Below are 20,250 nucleotides of genomic sequence, written 5' to 3' on the forward strand. Positions count from 1 at the left end.
TTAAGCTAACAAAATCTAAGTCTTTAATTGAAAACAAAGTATGCTTGGTACATATAACAACAATATACACTAAAATCACACAATCAGTTTTACTCTATCGGTACTTAACCAGCGATCTTCTTGTTGGTGATTCTAGAGTTCTTGCAATGTTCTGGACGACTGATGTAATATATCCTTATTCACTTGTCCTGCGAAAATCAGCGAAGTCCATAGTACACTTGCATTTATAAATCCTTGCGTATAAAATCCTCATACGAAAATGATGATGCTTCCTCCAATCTCCTTTGCGCTGCTATCTCCACAAATATATCTCCTTGCGCTGCTTTCTCCACAAATATATCTCCTTGCGCTGCTTTCTCCAAAAATGGTGTTTCTTTCACCAATCACTCTTTTCCCAGGGAACAGGTTGCTTTAACACAGCTCCGCTGTTTTTTGACAGATGCGTGGCCTTCACAAACCCAGCAAACTCCAGCAATTTGACAGAAGAACTTTTAATCCTTTGATGAGGAAGAGCACTTTTGTGTGCTCGCTGTCTTCTTCGTTGCTGTATTAAAATTAGCTCAATTATTGGCTAGATAAACTGGTTAAAATGTACTTCTTTTTTGAAGCACGAAGACCATCACACACATGTGGAGTTTCTCAATCTCCCATGGCATTCTGTCCAGTCCCAACAAAAGCCTCCAGCTTTTTATATCAGTACTCATGCAAAAACCCATCATCTATTAATAAACCATTACTTCAATCACATTTTCACAACATTGCTGCAATCTTGGGATTTCCCAATATTAATTATACACATTCACCTTTCACATTACATCACTTCCTGGGTTTTTTTTCTGACTATGGTGCAATATACTGAACTGGGGATTTCCAAGTTCCAAACATAGATCTGACTTTGTTTACAATAATTTGGGGGAATACCAAAATGACTTTCCACACCATTGTCTTGCACGTACAAGGGGGTGTTCCATCTCATGAAATACTTTCAGCTTGTAAACAAGTTAAATAATTAAATTAAATCAAATTACTCAGGGCACATCACACACTGTACCATGAGATTTATAAAAATTTTACTTCGAGGACTGCTAAAAGTCAAAAATATTAAATTTCAATAATTTGCCATAATAATAATCAAAATTTGATTTTGATATCAAAAGGACATTCCTCATATTCAGTATGCAATTCGATATGTCTGATGTGCTCTCAGGTCCTACAAAAATTCTGTGCAAACGTTGCTATCCGATTCATTAAGTACTATATAGGCCTACTTATATTTAGTAATTGGAAATCTGGAACATTTTAACAAATGTTTTTATCTCCGGTGTTACAAGACGTGAATAATAATTACAGACAGTAGGCCTACCTGGATGACCTAATCTAATGAACTTTAAACGTTTGCCCTATGAACTCTAACCCGCCTGCAGTATGGCGCAAATTGTCTAGACCAAGCTACATGTAGACTAATTCCAATCAGCCGTCTGCACTTCGCATGTACTGTGTTATGCTTCGTAGTGACGACTGATTATCTTACAGTCTCTATCGTGACGGACTTCTGAAAAATATTCAATGCGACTTTGGTTGTGCGCCGTAGCGCGATTGACTAGCGGCGCTCGTGTACCGCGTCGCTGTACCGTGCCGCTGTAACATGGTCGCGCTCTGAAATTCTAAAAACAACAATCTCAGTCATAAGGTCAATTTGGACACAACTGCGCATGCTCTAAGCCACAGGAATCCTGTTGCAAAATCCGTCACTTTTTTCCACGTAGTTTTCTCAGTCGTCAATCTAGAAGGTTGACGACTGAGGGCAGCAGTCTAAGCTACATGTTCTTTAATCGTCACGTGATTGTTGTTGCCTTTCCCTAATTAATACAAGCTCCCTGCTGAAATCTAGGAGATAACGTTGACGAAACTTCGTCTAGGCACCAGTGACCTGGTGAAGTGCAGGACATTTTACATGACATGCAAGTGCAGCCAACAATCGGGCTTATAGCATTACCCTGACCCGGAACAGACTGTGACGAAATTTTTTTATCATGGGTCATCTGCCCAGCCCTTTCCAGATGAGCCTTGGGGAGAGCGTTTTTTTTTATCCTGCGGAGATTGAACCCAGGGCCTCTCGCACCAAAAGCAAAGACCTTCACCAGTACGTATGCCACGCTGCTCATACATTGTGGTTTGGCGATACTTTCATGCCAAATGTTATAAAGTTACTGTGCACCAAGAAACAACGTGAGTTCATTGGACAACCAAGAATTCGCGCCGTTGTTTTTTGTACCGTAAGTTTATAACATTTGACCGGGGTGCATTCAAACTTTCCAGTACTTACCACTTTAAAGATCCATATTAGTTCAGCCTCCTTAAATCCGCCATTTTAGGCAAATGCATTAACATTATGAGCACCATAATGTAAACTCATGGGAAATACACTTCCTATCAAACATACAATTATTTTACACCATCTCCCAATACAAATTTTATGACAAATTATTAAAATTTGATATTTTTCACATTTTTAATAATTATATAACAGTCCTCGAAGTAAATTTTATAAATCTTATGATATATTCTTAAAGTGTAATTAGCTGGGAGGAAAAGCCCACGATCAATTGAAAATGTTGACCTTTCATATTGAAGATATGGATTTTTTCCCCAAAAGACCTAATTTGTTCTGGTGTTTTGGGAAAAAATCCATATCTTCAATACGAAAGGTCAAAATTTTCAATTGAGCGTCGGCTTTTCATCCCACCTACATACACTATATAAGTATAAATTATCAGCTTTATAAAGTTTACTTCGAGTACTGTTAAATATCAAAAATATCAATTTTTAATCATTTGCCATAAAATGTGTATTACATTGCGATGTCCAAAAAATCCAAATTATATGATATCAGAAGGACATTCTTCGTATTCAGAATGCAATTCGATATGTCTGATGTGCTCTCATGTCCCACAAAAATACTGTCCAAACGTTCATACCCCATCCCTTGAAACAGGCAACATGAACAGGTGAATAAATTGCCTCGTTTTGATTGGCTATTGTATTTGCCTCGTTTTGATTGGCTATTGATATAATTGCACAAACAATTGTTTATAATTGTGATTCTTAAATAAGACTTAAGAAAAGCAACTGCAATATTTCACTTGCTGTGTTTCCTTCTGTTTTATGTGATGTACACATTATTGATAATAAAACAACCTTTTTAAGGTAAGAATAAATTGTTTGTTTCGTCAGTGACTTTTTGACTGTTCTCTCTGTGTCTCTATCTGTTTGACTGGTTGCCGACAATATGACCTTCCCAGCATGTCTATCCAAAACAAACAAACAAACAAACAAACAAGCAAACAAACAAACAAACAAACAAAAAAAAACCAAACAAACCAAAAAAAAAAAAGAAAAAAAAAGAAAAGAAAAAGGACACCCGGAGGTTATCTATTGTTAGGATGCCCTTTCGTTTGTTTCGTTTCCTTTGAGAACACCTAATTACCATGAATTTTCACCAACCGTTGAAGTGGAACCTCGTTAACACAAAAATGGTCAGGGCCTCAGATTGCAGCCTGTGTTAACATGATTTTGTGTTATAAGACTTGAAATGCATTTTGTATTATCAGGAATTTTGTGTTAACATTACGCCAACCAACTCTAATGACAGCCATGCTATAACTTAGGGTCTCAAGACTACTCATCATCACTTCATACACTCCTTGATAGTGACAACTATTCAGAGCAAACGTTAGTACATGTAAATTACTAGCCGTTCATAAATGTTGTATAATTGCACGGGATCGCACTCCGCGTAGTACGCGTAATGCTTTAGGACGCGTTCATTTTTCCTTGTGGGTTGATGCATTCATATTTACTTTTATGTTCCAGCATTTAGTGAAAATTTTGTTATAAAAATAGCAAAAATCACGGGATTCTTTTCTCGTGTATGAAATGTTAATAAATGAGTATAACTTGTTGCTGGTAAAATTGTACACAATAATGCACGCGTACTGAGATTTTTTAAGCGTCCAATGCACTCCCCCTTTTCGGGGCTCGTGCATTAGACGCATCAACATCTCAGTACGCGTGCATTAGTTTGTACGGCTTCACTCTCAACAAGTGATACGCATTTATTAACCTATAATTAATTACTCCAGAATTAGATTAACAATATTGTAAATTATTATTTATATCAGGCTTTTGAGCGATACAATAAAACTGTATATTGTACATTTGCAAACTACCCGGATGCAATACAATATTTTTTAAATACTGTACGCATATCTCGTATGCGTCGCGCGTTACCATGGTGACCGCACCAACACGTGTCATGATACAACAGCACAACAACACAGACACCATAACGGCTCACCGGAGATTTCGTACTGTATAAACAAGTAAAATCACAAACTTAATTCGCGGCAATTCTGGACGATGATAACCTTAGGAAATATAATCCACATTTACAAATAAACCTATTAAGAAGTAAAAGTATCACAGACAGCTATACAGTGCTCGATACCAATAAATGGTAGAGCTATTTAAAAAAATATAGACACATATATTAATACATTTCACAACACTGTGTTTCACGCCAAAGCGATCTTCAGACAAATAAACCTATATATAATTATTCCGAAATTGTCTTTGGAAAGTAAAGAGCAGAAAACAAGAAGGTCAAAAGGTAAGGTTACATTACAATACACATTGGTTAAAACCGGTGCCTAGGTAAGCTTAAATTTTCATTTTACCGCGTGGCAAAAGCCTGTTAGAATTAATTAATAATAATAATATTGAATGGCTTATTTTCGTATCATACAAGAATATATTGAACTCGATGGAAAAATATTGCACTCGTCTTTGACTCGTGCAATATTTTCTATCTCGTGCAATATATTCTTATATCACACTCAAAGCCATTCGATATTATATAAATCCTTTCAACAATGGACTCAAACTGAATGGGAATGGATCTCGAGGAAGCTTGCTTGTGTGTCTGAAAACAATAGTCTACAAAATAAACATTAATTTTAAAATATATATATTTCAAAATTAGTTGTATTAAGCGACAAGTTGAATTCGGTGACCGTGACAATATAATGCAGCAGTGCATTATACGACTCAGGAGACGCAAATCAAGGATTTGTGAAAAAAATAGAAGAAAAATAAAAGCGAGTCCACGTGGTTGACCTACCAGGTAAAAGTTCAGGCAAACCAGCCACTATTGTATTTGTGCATCCTTGAGTATAATGTATAAATGAAAAGTGTGGATGGAAAAATAAATGGTATGCTTAGACAAAACCCACCATATATTCCAGGTAAATATGACGTGGCATAACGTGGTTGATACAAGTAGACAAGACACTTTTACTTAAAGTTGAACTTCAGATATGGTTACTTCATTTTGTTGCATGAACATAATTTTGACGATAGACATTGATTAACACCGAAGAAGTGTTTTGGACCTTTTGTACATTATACGTGTAACATTCGACGAAGTCATCCACATTGTCATAGTTATGTACTTTACTTGACAATAATAGCGTTAATAGTTGCATCTACAACGTGCTTCGTTGAAAGGACCGAACTTGAGTGAATTGTTAATCATATCGGACAATCAGCAAGCTTTCTTAGCTGTATCAAGTATCTACTGTTATTTATCTTTATTTTCCCAATTATATAGACCATTGGCTGGAATTGAAGATAATTTAAAGGTAAGTTTTAGGTCGTTGCTGGATAGTTGTAAGATACCTTGAATTAGCAAAATATTATGCCTTATTTGAATAGTTTATTACTTAAACTTCCTGCATGGCCGTAAGTATTTTGTGCCAAATTCCGCTACTTCTGGATTCTGGCTCATGTCGTATGTGTATCTGATAGCAAAAAAATATTTCAATATTTTTTTTAACCAAAGAAATGGAGCTCGTACAAACTGGCACTATTATAAAGGAGAGAAAAAAATCATGGACTTGGAGGTCAAGTACATATATTCGGGGAAAAAACCGGATAAAAGGACTTTTCCGGCAGTGTAGCCTCCAAAACGCATAACGTAACAAAAATTAGACCCACACGAATGATTTGGTTTTTTTCTATAAATATTAACCAGAGGTCTAGTCAAGTCCATATATGCGAAAAAATCCGGATAAAAAGAACACCCAACAGTGTAACCTCCAAAACGCAAAACGTAACAAAAAAGTAGACCCACTCGAATATTTTTCTTCCTTCAATAAATATTAACCGGAGGTCAAGTCCATATAATTTATTATAAGAAAAAAAAATCCGGATAAAAGAAATTTTCCGACAGTATAACCACCAAAACACATAACGTAACAATTAGACCCACTCGAATATTTTTTCTTTGATAAATATTAACCAGAGGTCAAGTCAAGCTGTCAAGCCCATATATGCAAAACAATCCGGATAAAAGAAATTTTCCGACAGTGTAACTACAAAACGATAACCTAAAAAATATATGACCCACTCGAAACCTTTTCTTTCTTCCATGAATTTTAACTCCAGGTCAAGTCATGTTCATAATGCGAAAAGATATTTTAACCAGAGGTGCAAGTCAAGTCCATGCGAAAAAATCCGGATAGAAGAACTTTTCCGACAGTGTAACCTCCACAACGCATAACGTAACAAAAAATTAGACCCACTCAAATATTTTCTTTCTTCAATAAATATTAACCGGAGGTCAAGTCATGTCCATGCAAAAAATCCGGATAAAAGAGCTTTTCCGACAATGTATCCTCCAAAACGGATAACGAAACAAAAAAGTAAAACCACTCGAAAATGTATCTTTCTTCGATAAACATTAACAGGAATTAACGACTTTAAACATAATATGATTCAAGCATTTATCATTTTTGATAATTTTATGAAGAGGACATCATTTGCAACATCATTTTCCACGTGTTCAAACATAGTGGAACAGGCAACATTTTCATGAACATTGGTCATATCAGAGTTAGACATATCAATATGTGACACAAAGGTATTATTAACACTACAATTTTTATACATATTTTTATTAACATAATCATTATTGCAAACAAAATTAAAAACAGTTTCATCAACAGATCTGAAATTATTACTCACAGTAGAAACATCAAGCATATTCATACTGACATCATTTGCAACAACATTGTCAGACATAGTGGAACAAATAACATTTTCATGAACATTCGTTGTTATATCAGAGTTGGACATATCAATATGTGACACAAAGGTATCATTAACACAATTGGAGCATGAACAAGAATGTCCGGCACCCTTAACATGGCCATTAAATCAATCCCATGAACTAATTCTGCAATACTGAGATTTGTGGCCAAGACGGTTACAAGTATGACATCTTATTCTTTGCTTATGATAACAAGTGCTCTTATTATGGTTTGAGAGTCCACAATTATAACAACCTGAGTACGAGTCACGAACACGCGATTCAAGTTTCCGACTTGAATGAGAATTCAATTTAGGCTTGTCCTTTTCATGCCTATGTTGATTGTGACGCGAAAAGTTCATTTGTCTACGATTTCTTGCTTGATAGTGTTCGTGGTGATTATGATTAATGTTGCGCGATCGCGAGGTACCGGACCTTGAATTGACCCTACTTGGATTTGTTTTCCTCTTGGTGACTGTTGAATACTTTTCCTTTGCCAAAGCTAGATGACTATGTTCATGAGTTCAAAACAACAATTTCAGCGTAGATTGTGGTAAAATCCTTGTAACTTTGTTAGCGAAATCGAGTGTGTTTCGGTGTTTCAATTTAATTTTTTTTGTTACGTTATGCGTTGTTACACATGAAAACTCCTGAAAGTTTGAACCGGTCCCCGTCTTTGTTGAGAGATGAAAGAAGCAGTTCTCATCAAAGCCAACTAACCATCTCTCAACAAAGATGGGGCCGGTTCAAACTTTCAGGAGTCTACGAGTCTGTTATCATGTCAAAGGTCAAGAAGATCGCGACTTGATACTGTCACTCACTCGCTGATGAAAGATGTAGTGACAGTTGAAAATTAATTCCGAGGTAGGAATATTTGTGTGGGGTGTGTGGGGTTGTGTTTGGATCAAAAAGTTTAAATCAAAATCATAAAAATCCTCCAAAAGACCTGAAATTTGTTGGTATTGTGGGGAAAATGTAAATCTTCAATACGAAAGGTCAAAATTTTCAACTGATGGACGACTTTTCCTCTTAAACAGCTTGAGCTTATACATGTGTTTGTTTTCATGTTGGAAACAAGTATTTCCATTTGTAGCAATTGTACAACATATTATTAAATATACTTCTTTGTTTTGTTTTCACCATAGACAATATTCGAACTTACAAAGGTTTTATATTCTAGCCACCAGCGATGCGAAATACATTTTTGGTCAATGAACTGAAATGATGTACCAGATCAACAAAAACGATTCATTAAGGGGTTATGTAAATCGCAATCGTTATAGTCACAATAGCGATTTGATAATGACTCCAATTTTGTTTTGGGTCTTTCGCCGTAGAGCAAATGCAGTATAATAATTGAATGCAGAGCATTTTTAGAGTACGTGAATATTGTCCAGAAGGGGCACACCAGATCCCTGATCCATTGTTTCGCGAGTTAAAAAAGAGAGATGCAAAAAGCACTTAAACGAATGGAATGATTTTGGGCAAATGTATGCGAGCATTTCTCACAAAGTCGTTTTCGACATGTTCGAAGTACTAGGTCTTTCGAGGTATACAAAGTGGACAAAACAGTCAGTCGGTGTGCTCAATTTTGTACTTATAGTCAGATCTAGATTAATCTGATTACAATTTGCTATTACAATTTGCATAAGGAGTTAAGATTGATAGAACAATATTAAAACACGTCGACTGTTGGTTTTTATTTATATTAAAAATATTTGATCAACTACTTTGTATTTTTCTTTCAGGTTTTCTGCAACAGTCTGTTTCAGAGGTAGAACACCATGGGGCGAAGATTGCTTACCGTTTACATGCCGAGTAGAATGAAGTTTCTAATGCTTTGTATATTCTGGATTGTTTCAGTCATCGGATTCTCTATGTTATTCTCTAGACATCTGAACTATCAATCTGATCACCGTAGTTCGTTGAGGGAGATTCAGCTTGAAGACCGTCATCTACTATCAACCACTGACAACAGACCCCTTCTAGTACTAGGTATATTGTCAGCACACAGTAAATATAGACACGCCCAACGATCCACATGGCTATCTACTATTCAAATTTTACAAGATAAGCTTCCTTTCAGAATAGTCTACAAATTCCTAATCGATCAACCTACCAATGACACAATCGTGGAAAATCATAAATATAACGACATTTTATTCCTAAATACTACATACCACGGATATGCCGTTAAATTTGGATATAAATTACACCTTTGGTTGAAGTACGTTTATGAAAAATACCCAGATACGTTACTTGCGGCCAAACTAGATGATGATGTATTTCTATGTGTCCCGCAGTTGTTAAAACGACTTAATGATCTCAAATCGACGAAGTTATACTATGGTTGGGAATTTAAACCAAAATGTATGGACGAAATGTTTGTAGTCGTAGGTAAAGAATTGTTAGAAAGAATCGCAAAGCGAAAATTTTGTGCGGAACAATGCAACCCCACAATAGATTTGATTGATGATGATTGGGGTGATCGATCTTTGGGGTCCTGGCTGTCAATATACGATGATGTCGACGTTCAAGCAGATAACAACAGGATTATTCATTTATTATTGCAAAGTGCGAACTTCGAAGCAAGAATGCTGAAAAATATAAAGCCAGGCTTTTGTTCCAAATATGTCATTAACCATAAATCTTCTATACACGTAATGAGACAACTTCATGAATATAACAGACCTGTATCTGATGCCGTGACTGGGTTCAGGTTTTCGGGTGAAGTCGTAAGGAAACCGCTCCCAATGCCATCATTAACAACACATCCCAAGGACTTAGCAATTATGGACAAGATGCCAACGTGCGATAATTGGGCTGTTGTTACAACGATTAACTATCTTTCAAAAGCTGTAAAAAGCATGGCATCCCTTCCTAACTGGTGCTTAGTAATAGTAGCTGACACCAAAACACCACCAGAAAGTACATACCTTTCTGAAATTAAAATGAAAAATGACCATGCAAAAATAATAAAATATCTTTCGATAAGGGAACAAACCCTCCTTTACCCTTTATTATCTGGAATTATACCTTTAAATACTTTTGGAAGAAAAAATATAGGATATATGTATGCTATACATCACAAAGCCAAATTGATTTGGGATTTCGATGATGATAATGATGGAACAGTAGATATTAATTTTTTCAAAAGACTATTCCCTTACGTCACCGCCTGCAACGTTTCACACAATACACTTCTGAACCCTTACCCCTATTTCGGGGTTACAGAAACCCATACATGGCCAAGAGGTTTTCCTCTGCAATACATTAAAAACAATGCAACACAACCTAAGCTATGTAACTCAACTGATCATGTTCAGCTTGGCATAGTGCAATCATTAGCGAATCATGAACCTGACGTAGATGCTGTTTACAGACTGACACGGACGCACCTTTTAGCTTTCGCGCAACACAAGCATCTCATCGGCCACTCGTTTTGCCAAGAGGTTCATATGCACCATTTAATGCCCAGGCAACATTATGGTTTGCCCCAGCATTTGCTTATATGGCATTACCAATGAGTGTAAATGGGCGTGTAAGTGATATTTGGAGAAGTTATATAGCGCAATATTTTCTGAACGGAAAAAACATTCGCTTAGCCTTTTCGCCGCCATATGTGATTCAAGACAGAAATGCTCATACGCTTTTAAGAGATTTTAATGCAGAATTAGATTTGTATCAAAAGAGTAAACAATTGGTCGATTATCTTTCATCTGCAGAAAATGATAATTCAGATATTTTAGAGTTGTACAAACAGTTATATACAAGACAATATATAGAACAACTAGACATTCAATTCGCTGAAGCGTGGGCAATGACATTGGCAAGCATCACCAAATCCGTCTAGAACTAAAGCCATAGCTGTACATGGCGATGTCATGGTTGTGTAGTACAATTTAGGGTGGCGTGTAAAATGTTTCTATAGCAATTTGGTGGGTCATTTGTCATATTTCAGTATGAGGGTTTCAAATTTATTTGTTATTGCATTTTGATGGAAATTATGAAAATTGAAATAAACATTTCAAAAGGTGGATTCCTATAATTTCCTCATAATATAATAAAACAACACAAGAAATCAATTTTGAAAGCCCCATAAAACAAACTTTAACATAAAAATAAGCTTTGTTTTGATTTGATATTGGATTATGAGGGAAATTAGGAAGATGTTAAATAAACAACGAAAAAAACTTATTCTTGTTTGACTATTATTTTATAAGGCTTTCAAAATCTATTTCGTTCGTTTTATATTGTATTGTAGTTTGAGGAACTTATGAGAATTGAAAAAAGCATCTCAATTATTATGTTTTATGGGTGTTTCAAAATTCATTTCTTTTGTTTTGTTTTATACTGTATGAGGGAAATTATGAGGAATTGAAATAAACGTATCAATATTATTTTTAAATTTGACTTTGTTTTATGAAGGTTTCAAAATCAATAATTATCTCTTTTTTATGTTGTTTTATGAGGGAAAGTGTGAAGATTTGAAATTAGCATCTTGAAAAAGTGAATTCTTACAATTTCCCTCGTAATATAATTTTAAAAAAACCAAGAAATTCATTTTGAAAGCCTCATAAAACAATGAGGGTTTTAAAATCTATTTCTTTTGTTTTGTATATGAACTTTGTATATGGACTTTGTTTTATGAGGGTTTCAAAATCTATTTCATTTTTGTTTTATATTGTATTATGAGGGTTTTAAAATATATTTGTTTTGTTTTGTATTGTTTTATGAGGGAAAATATGAGAATGAAAATAAGCATCTCACAAAAGTGGATTATTATATTTGACTTTGTTTTATGCGGGTTTCAGAATCCGTTTGTTTTATATTGTATTTAATGAGAGAAATGTGACAAACAGTATAGTTTTGTTGTGCATTCGTGTGAATTCACGAAAGTGATTTTAGCCTTGTGTCATTAGGGCTCGTAACAGTATGAACTCCAATTAATTGGTTTCTAACACATTCATTGGTTTTTATGTTATTATGTTCCTCCCGCGATGCGTTAAAGTAAGTATTAGTATAGTCAAATTTAACAGTATGACAGTGATTTGGCAATAACTTTGAGGCTTTCCAAATCAATAGATTGCGGAAATAAATACATTTTCAGTTTTCAACTTCCTATTAAACACATCTGTTTACAAATTATCATTTCTATTTATTACGACCAATCACGAACACTGAATCGTTCGACGCATTATCTGAGTCAATCGTATCAGCGCCTTTTATCATCTTGCATTGATCACGTTAGAAAACCATACAGATTTGTGTGCGTTTACAACCATCATCTACAGAGCCACCAAATAACTTTGAGGCTTTTCAAATCAATAGATTGCGGAAATAAATACATTTTCAGTTTTCAACTTCCTATTAAACACATCTGTTTACAAATTATCATTTCTATTTATTACGACCAATCACGAACACTGAATCGTTCGACGCATTATCTGAGTCAATCGTATCAGCGCCTTTTATCATCTTGCATTGATCACGTTAGAAATCATACAGATTTGTGTACGTTTACAACCATCATCTACAGAGTCACCAAGCTCCTCGACCACAGCAACTATTCACGGTAAGTGTTTACTTTCAACGTATTTTTTAAAACAATCTTCACGTTGATAACATATAGAAAGGTTTAAAACGATTCTCTTTTAAACCATCATGCGGACAGTTTCAACCTCGATACACCCGAGCACACATTTTCCTCCAGGAGCTTCCAAGCAGAGAACAACAAGCAGTGAATGTCTCCACCACAGTCTTTCACTACACGGTTGAGTGCATAGCAATGTGAGAGCTGTGGAGCTTCTAGGTAAAAAATGGGCCTCTTTGATTGGTTTTTGTCGAAACCTCAAGGGTTCTCTTCATCCAATCAGAATTTCTTTGATATTAAACGAAAGCTAACACTTTTCCCTAAAAAACACCTTTAGTCACTAGGACAACAGCTAACACAATTCAATGTTATAGCAAGGCGAATGTGGTATATCTGTTGGAAACTACCTATCCAAGCATATTTTTTGACCAAAATGTAGGTTTTAAAGGTCAAAACTTCAAGTGTTCCTTACAATATTTGTCAAATTGTATGCATTATATTTGCAAATCTTGTGCAAAAAGTGACTATTTTCGCCTGTTTTGTAAATTAAATGAACTATGAATTTGCTAAAAGAGCGATTACAAATTGACATGATAATTAATACTAATAAATCCAAATTGCACCTCCTTATAGTTTATTTGTAACTGCTTCTTTTATCGCGTCCCTGTACTACATTCACCCATCACACATTTGGACACGAAAGTTATTCGTCTACATGCTCTAGATTCTTGAACAGTGGCGTAACTAGGGTCGGTAGCGCCCGGGGCAAGAAACAAAATTGGCGCCCCTACCCCCCCCCCAGAATTTCAGTTAATTCTTGAAAGAATTGCGCGCGGAGCGCGCCAAATTTTGGACAAATAAGCCCTACCACTAATTAATTTTGGTTACTAGAAGTTGAATATCGGTCTTAAAATGTTCATTCAATTGATTTTGTGTTGAAATGCGCGCGAAGCGCGCGAAAATTTTGATTTTCATCACTTGGAGGAGCGCAGAATCGATGCTGGTCCTGGCTGAATTGGTCAATTTGGCGCCCCCTACCCGGACCGCCCGGGGCATGTTGCCCCCCCCCCCCCCCTGCCCCCCTAGTTACGCCACTGTTCTTGATGCAGCATGATTCACCAATATTTGGCAATGCGTGAAGGCTTCGTGAAGACGAATATATCGGAGATTAAGCCGTTAATTTAAGGCCAAAATACTTTTTTTCCAAGCTGTCCCCAGAATTCCTTGCCTGGCCAACATCATTTTAGGCCCACAATATAGGCCTACCGGCCCCATAGGGCCTATAATATAAATTTTTGTACTTATTTTGGAATCACTGGATAGATGCGACCCATAGCTATACATTGGTACCAAATAATGGTATATGATGTTTATAATTGAAAATTGTAGTCTGTGTTACAAAATATGCATCAGTAGTTCTAGGGTTAAGCAACATTAAAAAAACAAAAACAAACAAACAATGTGCTAATTTCAAACAACTGTTGCGTATCATTAGGCTGCGGCGCCATTTATTTATTTTTCACCCGGGTAAGTCGGGTGACAAATAAAGAAAACAATTAAATATCCAAAGCTAATAGTGTGGTTCCGCCTAAAATTGTCAATATCAATATTGTTAATGTCGTTGTTGATGTATGTATGCATGTACGTATATCATCATTAAAAATCAAAGTGTTAAAGCCATATTATAACTTTTTCAAACAAAATAGATTAGCATTTCTTTGCCATAAAATGTTAGCGTTTACTGTCAGATATACCCCCAAAGCAAAGAAATTGGAATTTACTACCAGCGCACATGTAGCCAATACGTACCACTCCTTCGGTCATGTTGTGGTACGACCCTTTGTTGTGTATATCACCGTCCTGCACGCCGTGTACGTACTGTGTGTTATGAACATCGTGTATGCGTTCGACTAATAATTCCATCGTAATAATAAAGCGCCGATTCCGGCGTTTTATTCAAAATCTCGGATTTTGACAAAACTACAGCACCTAGAGTCTTGATTTTTGCTGGGTATATTGGTTAATAAAGTACAATTTAATCGTGTAAAAAAGGAATTTTAAAAATTCAGTGACGGCGCCTTCCTCAGCAAATGTTATAATATGGCTTTAATTTCAACATCTGTTGCATACAATTGTCAATTAGCACGAACATAGATTTAATTTGCTTTTAGAGTCACGCGACCATGTTAACAAAATGTATAGGCATATGCTGTACATAGAAAGTATGTTTAATATTACGATGTGGGATTGAGTTGATGCGATATTTTAGGGGAGATGATATTGCTTCTAAAAAGTATAATATACAAGTATTCTTCCCACACCTTAAAGAGGTAATAACCTATGGGTTTGTTTTCATGCTGGAAGCAAGTACTGGTATATGTGAGTGGACGCGGCGAATCAGCCGTAAACTCGGCAAATTGTATTCTGAGTTAAAGTGTAACATGTATGTGAAGGTCGTATTCATAGGTGTATCAATTCGTTGCGACAAGTATCTTATCAAACGCTGTTTAAATCAATCAATAATACTACTGCTGAAGAGGATAATAAGCTTCTACCTATTTCTATAGAATAGTTCTTGTCTTTGTCTAAATCCTGTTCAAGTGGTAGATAACAAAACATTGTATTTTGTCTAGGTATGTATAATCAACAATGAACAATGAGAGGATATTTCTGAACCTCGTTGACTTGGGGATGATTTGAAATGACCGCCAGTTATGACTGTTGGATATTTATTACCAGAAATGTAGAAAAAGAGACACTTGTAGAACCGATAAAAATTACAATTTTGTCGAAGGAACAGAGTTCAACAAATCATAACACCGCTTTTGGATATCGTTTGAAGTCAAATGATATACCATTTTAAAGCTTATGGTATATATTTTCTAAACACGAAATAAAACAAAATTGACCGGGGCCGACTTTACGGCTGATTCGCCGCGTGTCTATTTTTAGTTATTGTAACAGCATAAAATTAAATTAACTTATTTTTGTTTTCACCCAAATCAGAACAATAAAGGACTTAGTTGCATACATTTTTGGTCAATGAACTGAAATGATGTACCAAATCAAAAAATCCTATTCATTTTAGCGGCAAAATCGTAATCGTTTGTCGCTATAGCCATGGGCGTCAATCCCAGGGCCATGTCCCCTCCACATGTTGGGATGGGGGACCAATATGAAATGTCTCCCACATGTTTCGGCAAATACTTTCTTGGGCTTACTGTAAAAATACAGGCAATATTTGGTATTATACCTTGATTCTTGACTAAAACAGTATCAAACTGTAATTTTTTTCGCGCTCCGCCCGCACTTCATCCCATATACATTCAAATGCACATTGATTAGGGGCTAGTATAGATAGTATAACAAGATGTGTGTCAGCAATACGTGCAGTTGTCCCCATAAACAGCTTTGCCTACCCTGCGAATGTCTTGCGAAGACATAGTATTTAGTATATACGCTAGTGACAGAGAGGGAAAAAGAGGGCTTTCATGAGACTAAGGAAAAAGTCGGAAGTAGAAGTAGATTCGCGTAGGGATGAAGGGGATCATTTCCCCCCAATATTTTGCCAGGGGATGATCCATACAATCAGCCACCAATGTTGAAGACTGTGTGTGAGTTTCTGACCTAATTAACCATCTTTGGCCATTTTAGCCCCTAAAGTGCCAATTTTTGCGCCCATCGTGCGATTTTTTTCCACCATCAGTCGCCTTCAATTATATGGTGCTTCACGAGCATTTGTCCCGTAAAATTATTCTGTCGCCAAAAGGTGTTGGATTCAATATGCTTCAAGAAATTTTTACCAACCCCAACCTCCAATGTCAAAAGGAATACGACACTGGAACAAGACGCAGACGCATTAAATCAGCATGGATTAAATATTTCCTTCTTAAAGTTCTGTCTTTAACCCCCCATGAGGGGCACACCAGACCCTTGATCCACCGTTTCGTGAGTTAAATGGAAGAGGCACTTGGGATAATTATGGGTCAAATGCACGAGCATTTCTTCCAAAGTCGTTTTCGACATGTTCGAAGTACTAGGTCTTTTGAGGTATACCAAGTGGGTCGGTTTGACAAAAACAGTCAGTCGGTGTGCCCAATTTTGTACTTAGTCAGATCTAGATTGATCTGATTTGCTGTTACAATTTGCATCAGAAGTGAATTAAAACACTCTCACTGTTGGTTTCTTTGCATGCTGTAATTATATTAAAAATATTTGATCAAATACTTTGTATTTTTCTTTCAGTTTTTCCACAACAGTCTGTTTCAGAGGTAGAACACCATGGGGCAAAGATTGCTTTCCGTTAACATGCCGAGTAGAATGAAGTTTCTGATGCTTTGTATATTCTGGATTGTTTCAGTCATCGGATTCTCTATGTTATTCTCTAGACATCTGAACTGTCAACCTGATCACCGTAGTTCGCTGAAAGAGATTCAGCTTGAAGACCGGCATCTACTATCAACCATTGACAACAGACCCCTTCTAGTACTAGGCATATTGTCAGCACACAGTGAATATAGAAACGCCCAACGATCCACATGGCTATCTACCATACACGTTTTACAAGATAAGCTCCCTTTCAGAGTAATCTACAAATTCCTAATCGATCAACCAACAAATGATACAATAGTTGAAAATGATAAATATAACGATATTTTAGTCTTAAACACGACATACCACGGGTATGCCGTTAAATTTGGATATAAAATATACCTTTGGTTGAAGTACGTTTATGAAAACTACCCAGATACGTTACTTGTGGCCAAACTAGATGATGATGTATTTCTATGTGTCCCGCAGTTGTTAAAACGACTTAATGAACTTAAATCAACGAAGTTATACTATGGCTGGGCATTTGAAAAGCCAAAACGTATGGACGCAATGTTTGTACTTGTAGGTAAAGGCTTGTTAGAAAGAATCGCAAAACGTAAATATTGCGCGGAACGATGCAACGTCACAATAGATTTGATTGATAATGATTGGGATGGTCTATCTGTGGGGTCCTGGCTGTCAATATACGATGACGTCGATTTTCAAGCAGACAACAACAGGATTATTCATATATTGCGTAGTGCGAACTTCGAAACAAGAATCCTGAAAAATATAAAGCCAGGCTTTTGTTCCAAATATGTCATTAACCATAAATCTTCTATACAAGTAATGAGACAACTTCATGAATATAACAGACCTGTATCTGATCAGGTTTTCGGTGAAGTCGTAAGGAAACCGCTCCCAATGCCATCATTAACAACACATCACATCTTTCAAAAGCGGTAAAAAACATGGCATCCCTTCCTAACTGGTGCTTAGTAATAGTAGCTGACATCAAAACACCACCAGAAAGTACATACCTTTCTGAAATTAAACTGAAAAATGACCCTGCAAAAATAATAAAATATCTTTCGATAAAGGAACAAACCAATCTTTACCCTTTATTATCAGAAATTATACCTTTAAATACTTTCGGAAGAAAAAATATAGGATGTATGCTATACATCACAAAGCCAAATTGATTTGGGATTTCAATGATGATAATGATGGAACAGTAGATATAAATATTTTCAAAAGATTATTCCCTTACGTCACCGCCTGCAACGTTTCACACAATACACTTCTCAACCATTACCCCTATTTCGGGGTTACAGAAACCCATACATGGCCAAGAGGTTTTCCTCTGCAATACATTAAAACAATGCAACACAACCTAAGCTATGTAACTCAACTGATCATGTTAAGCTTGGCATAGTGCAATCATTAGCGAATCATGAACCTGACGTAGTAGATGCTGTTTACAGAATGACACGGGACGCACCTTTTAGCTTTCGCACAACACAAACATCTCATCGGCCACTCGTTTTGCCAAGAGGTTCATATGCACCATTTAATGCCCAGGCAACATTATGGTTTGCCCCAGCGTTTGCTTATATGGCATTACCAATGAGTGTAAATGGGCGTGTAAGTGATATTTGGAGAAGTTATATAGCGCAATATTTTCTGAACAGAAAAAACATTCGCTTAGCCTTTTCGCCGCCATATGTGATTCAAGACAGAAATGCTCATACACTTTTAAGAGATTTTAATGCAGAATTATATACCAAAACCAAAAGGTACCAAAAGAGTAAACAATTGGTCGATTATCTTTCATCTGCAGAAAATGATAATTCAGATATTGTAGAGTTGTACAAACAGTTATATACAAGACAATATATAGAACAACTAGGCATTCAATTCGCTGTTGGTGGGACATTTTTCATATTTCAGTATGAGGGTTTAAAAATTTTTTTTTTATTGCATTTTGATGGAAATTATGAAAATTGAAATAAACATGTCAAAAAGGTGGATTCCTATATTATAATATAATAAAAACAAAAACCCACAAGAAATCAATTTTGAAAGCCCCATAAAACAAACTTTAACATAAAATAAGCTTTGTTTTGATTTGATATTGGATTATGAGAGAAATTAGGAAGATGTTAAATAAACAACGAAAAAAACTTATTCCTTTGTTTGACTATATTTTATGAGGCTTTCAAAATATATTTCGTTTGTTTTATATTGTATATGTATTGTAGTGTGAGGAACGTATGAGAATTGAAATAAGCATCTCAATTATTAAGTTGTATGATTGTTTCAAAATTCATTTCTTTTTGTTTTGTTTTATACTGTATGAGGGAAATCATGAGGAATTTGATTAAACGTCTCAATATTATTTTTAAATTTGACTTTGTTTCATGAGGGTTTCAAAATCTATTTCATTTTTGTTTTATATTGTATTATGAGGGTTTTAAAATCTATTTCTTTTGTTTTGTATTGTATTATGAGGGAAAATATGAGAATGGAAATAATCATCTCAAAAAAGTGGATTATTATGTTTGACTTTGTTTTATGCGGGTTTCATAATCCATTTTTTATATTGTATTATGAGGGAAATTACGAGGAATTGAAATAAACATCTTGAAAAAGTATCACGGCTGTTTGATGTGATCATTTATTAGTTTTTTGAACAAAACATCATGTACAACCCAATTTTCGGCTTAAACAGCTAAAAGCGATATCATGCTAATGTATACAAATGCTTTTGAGTAATTTTCACCTTTACATTTCCCCTCTTTTACAACATTATTCACTTTTACAGAATGTTTTAAGCTTTTCGGATATAGAATGTATCTATTTATGACAAATTTGGTGGCGCTATTTAGTTACTGAAAATTACTCTTTCAAGCTTTTAATACAAACAATTTCTTTTATTTTTTGATGAAATATATTTATAAAATTTCTTTGCTGCTTGTTTCACATATTCCATTTGTATTAAAGGCAGTATTGATCACCTACGCCTTGCAAATTAAGAAATATGATTTTGGTTAAATAGCGCCATCTATAGTTTGCATTTAGTTAAACAACCGTGACGTAGAAAACACAATTGATCAAATCCCACATGACTGAAAGTATACACAGTGTCTAGTAGACACAATTAGTAATTGCTGGTATCTAGCTGTTTGTCCATAAAATG

At 35.5% G+C, this 20,250-nt stretch overlaps 1 protein-coding gene across 1 annotated transcript; it reads left to right on the forward strand.

Annotated features, from left to right (window-relative positions):
* Positions 1-12,618: 12,618 nt before the first annotated feature.
* Positions 12,619-18,885, forward strand: LOC140170664 (uncharacterized). The gene is made up of 2 exons (XM_072193914.1): positions 12,619-12,722; positions 16,986-18,885. The coding sequence occupies exon 2, from the start codon at positions 17,022-17,024 to the stop codon at positions 18,015-18,017; it is 996 nt and encodes a 331-aa protein (XP_072050015.1). The 5' UTR covers positions 12,619-12,722; positions 16,986-17,021; the 3' UTR covers positions 18,018-18,885.
* The last annotated feature ends 1,365 nt before the right edge of the window (positions 18,886-20,250 follow it).

This window comes from Amphiura filiformis, chromosome 15 (assembly GCF_039555335.1).
Source record: "Amphiura filiformis chromosome 15, Afil_fr2py, whole genome shotgun sequence".
In the NCBI taxonomy this organism is placed as follows: Eukaryota; Metazoa; Echinodermata; class Ophiuroidea; order Amphilepidida; family Amphiuridae; genus Amphiura; species Amphiura filiformis.

Bases quoted from the DNA above. Each gene is read 5' to 3' on its own strand.
- LOC140170664 (XM_072193914.1), top strand. From the start codon at position 17,022: ATGGGGCAAAGATTGCTTTCCGTTAACATGCCGAGTAGAATGAAGTTT.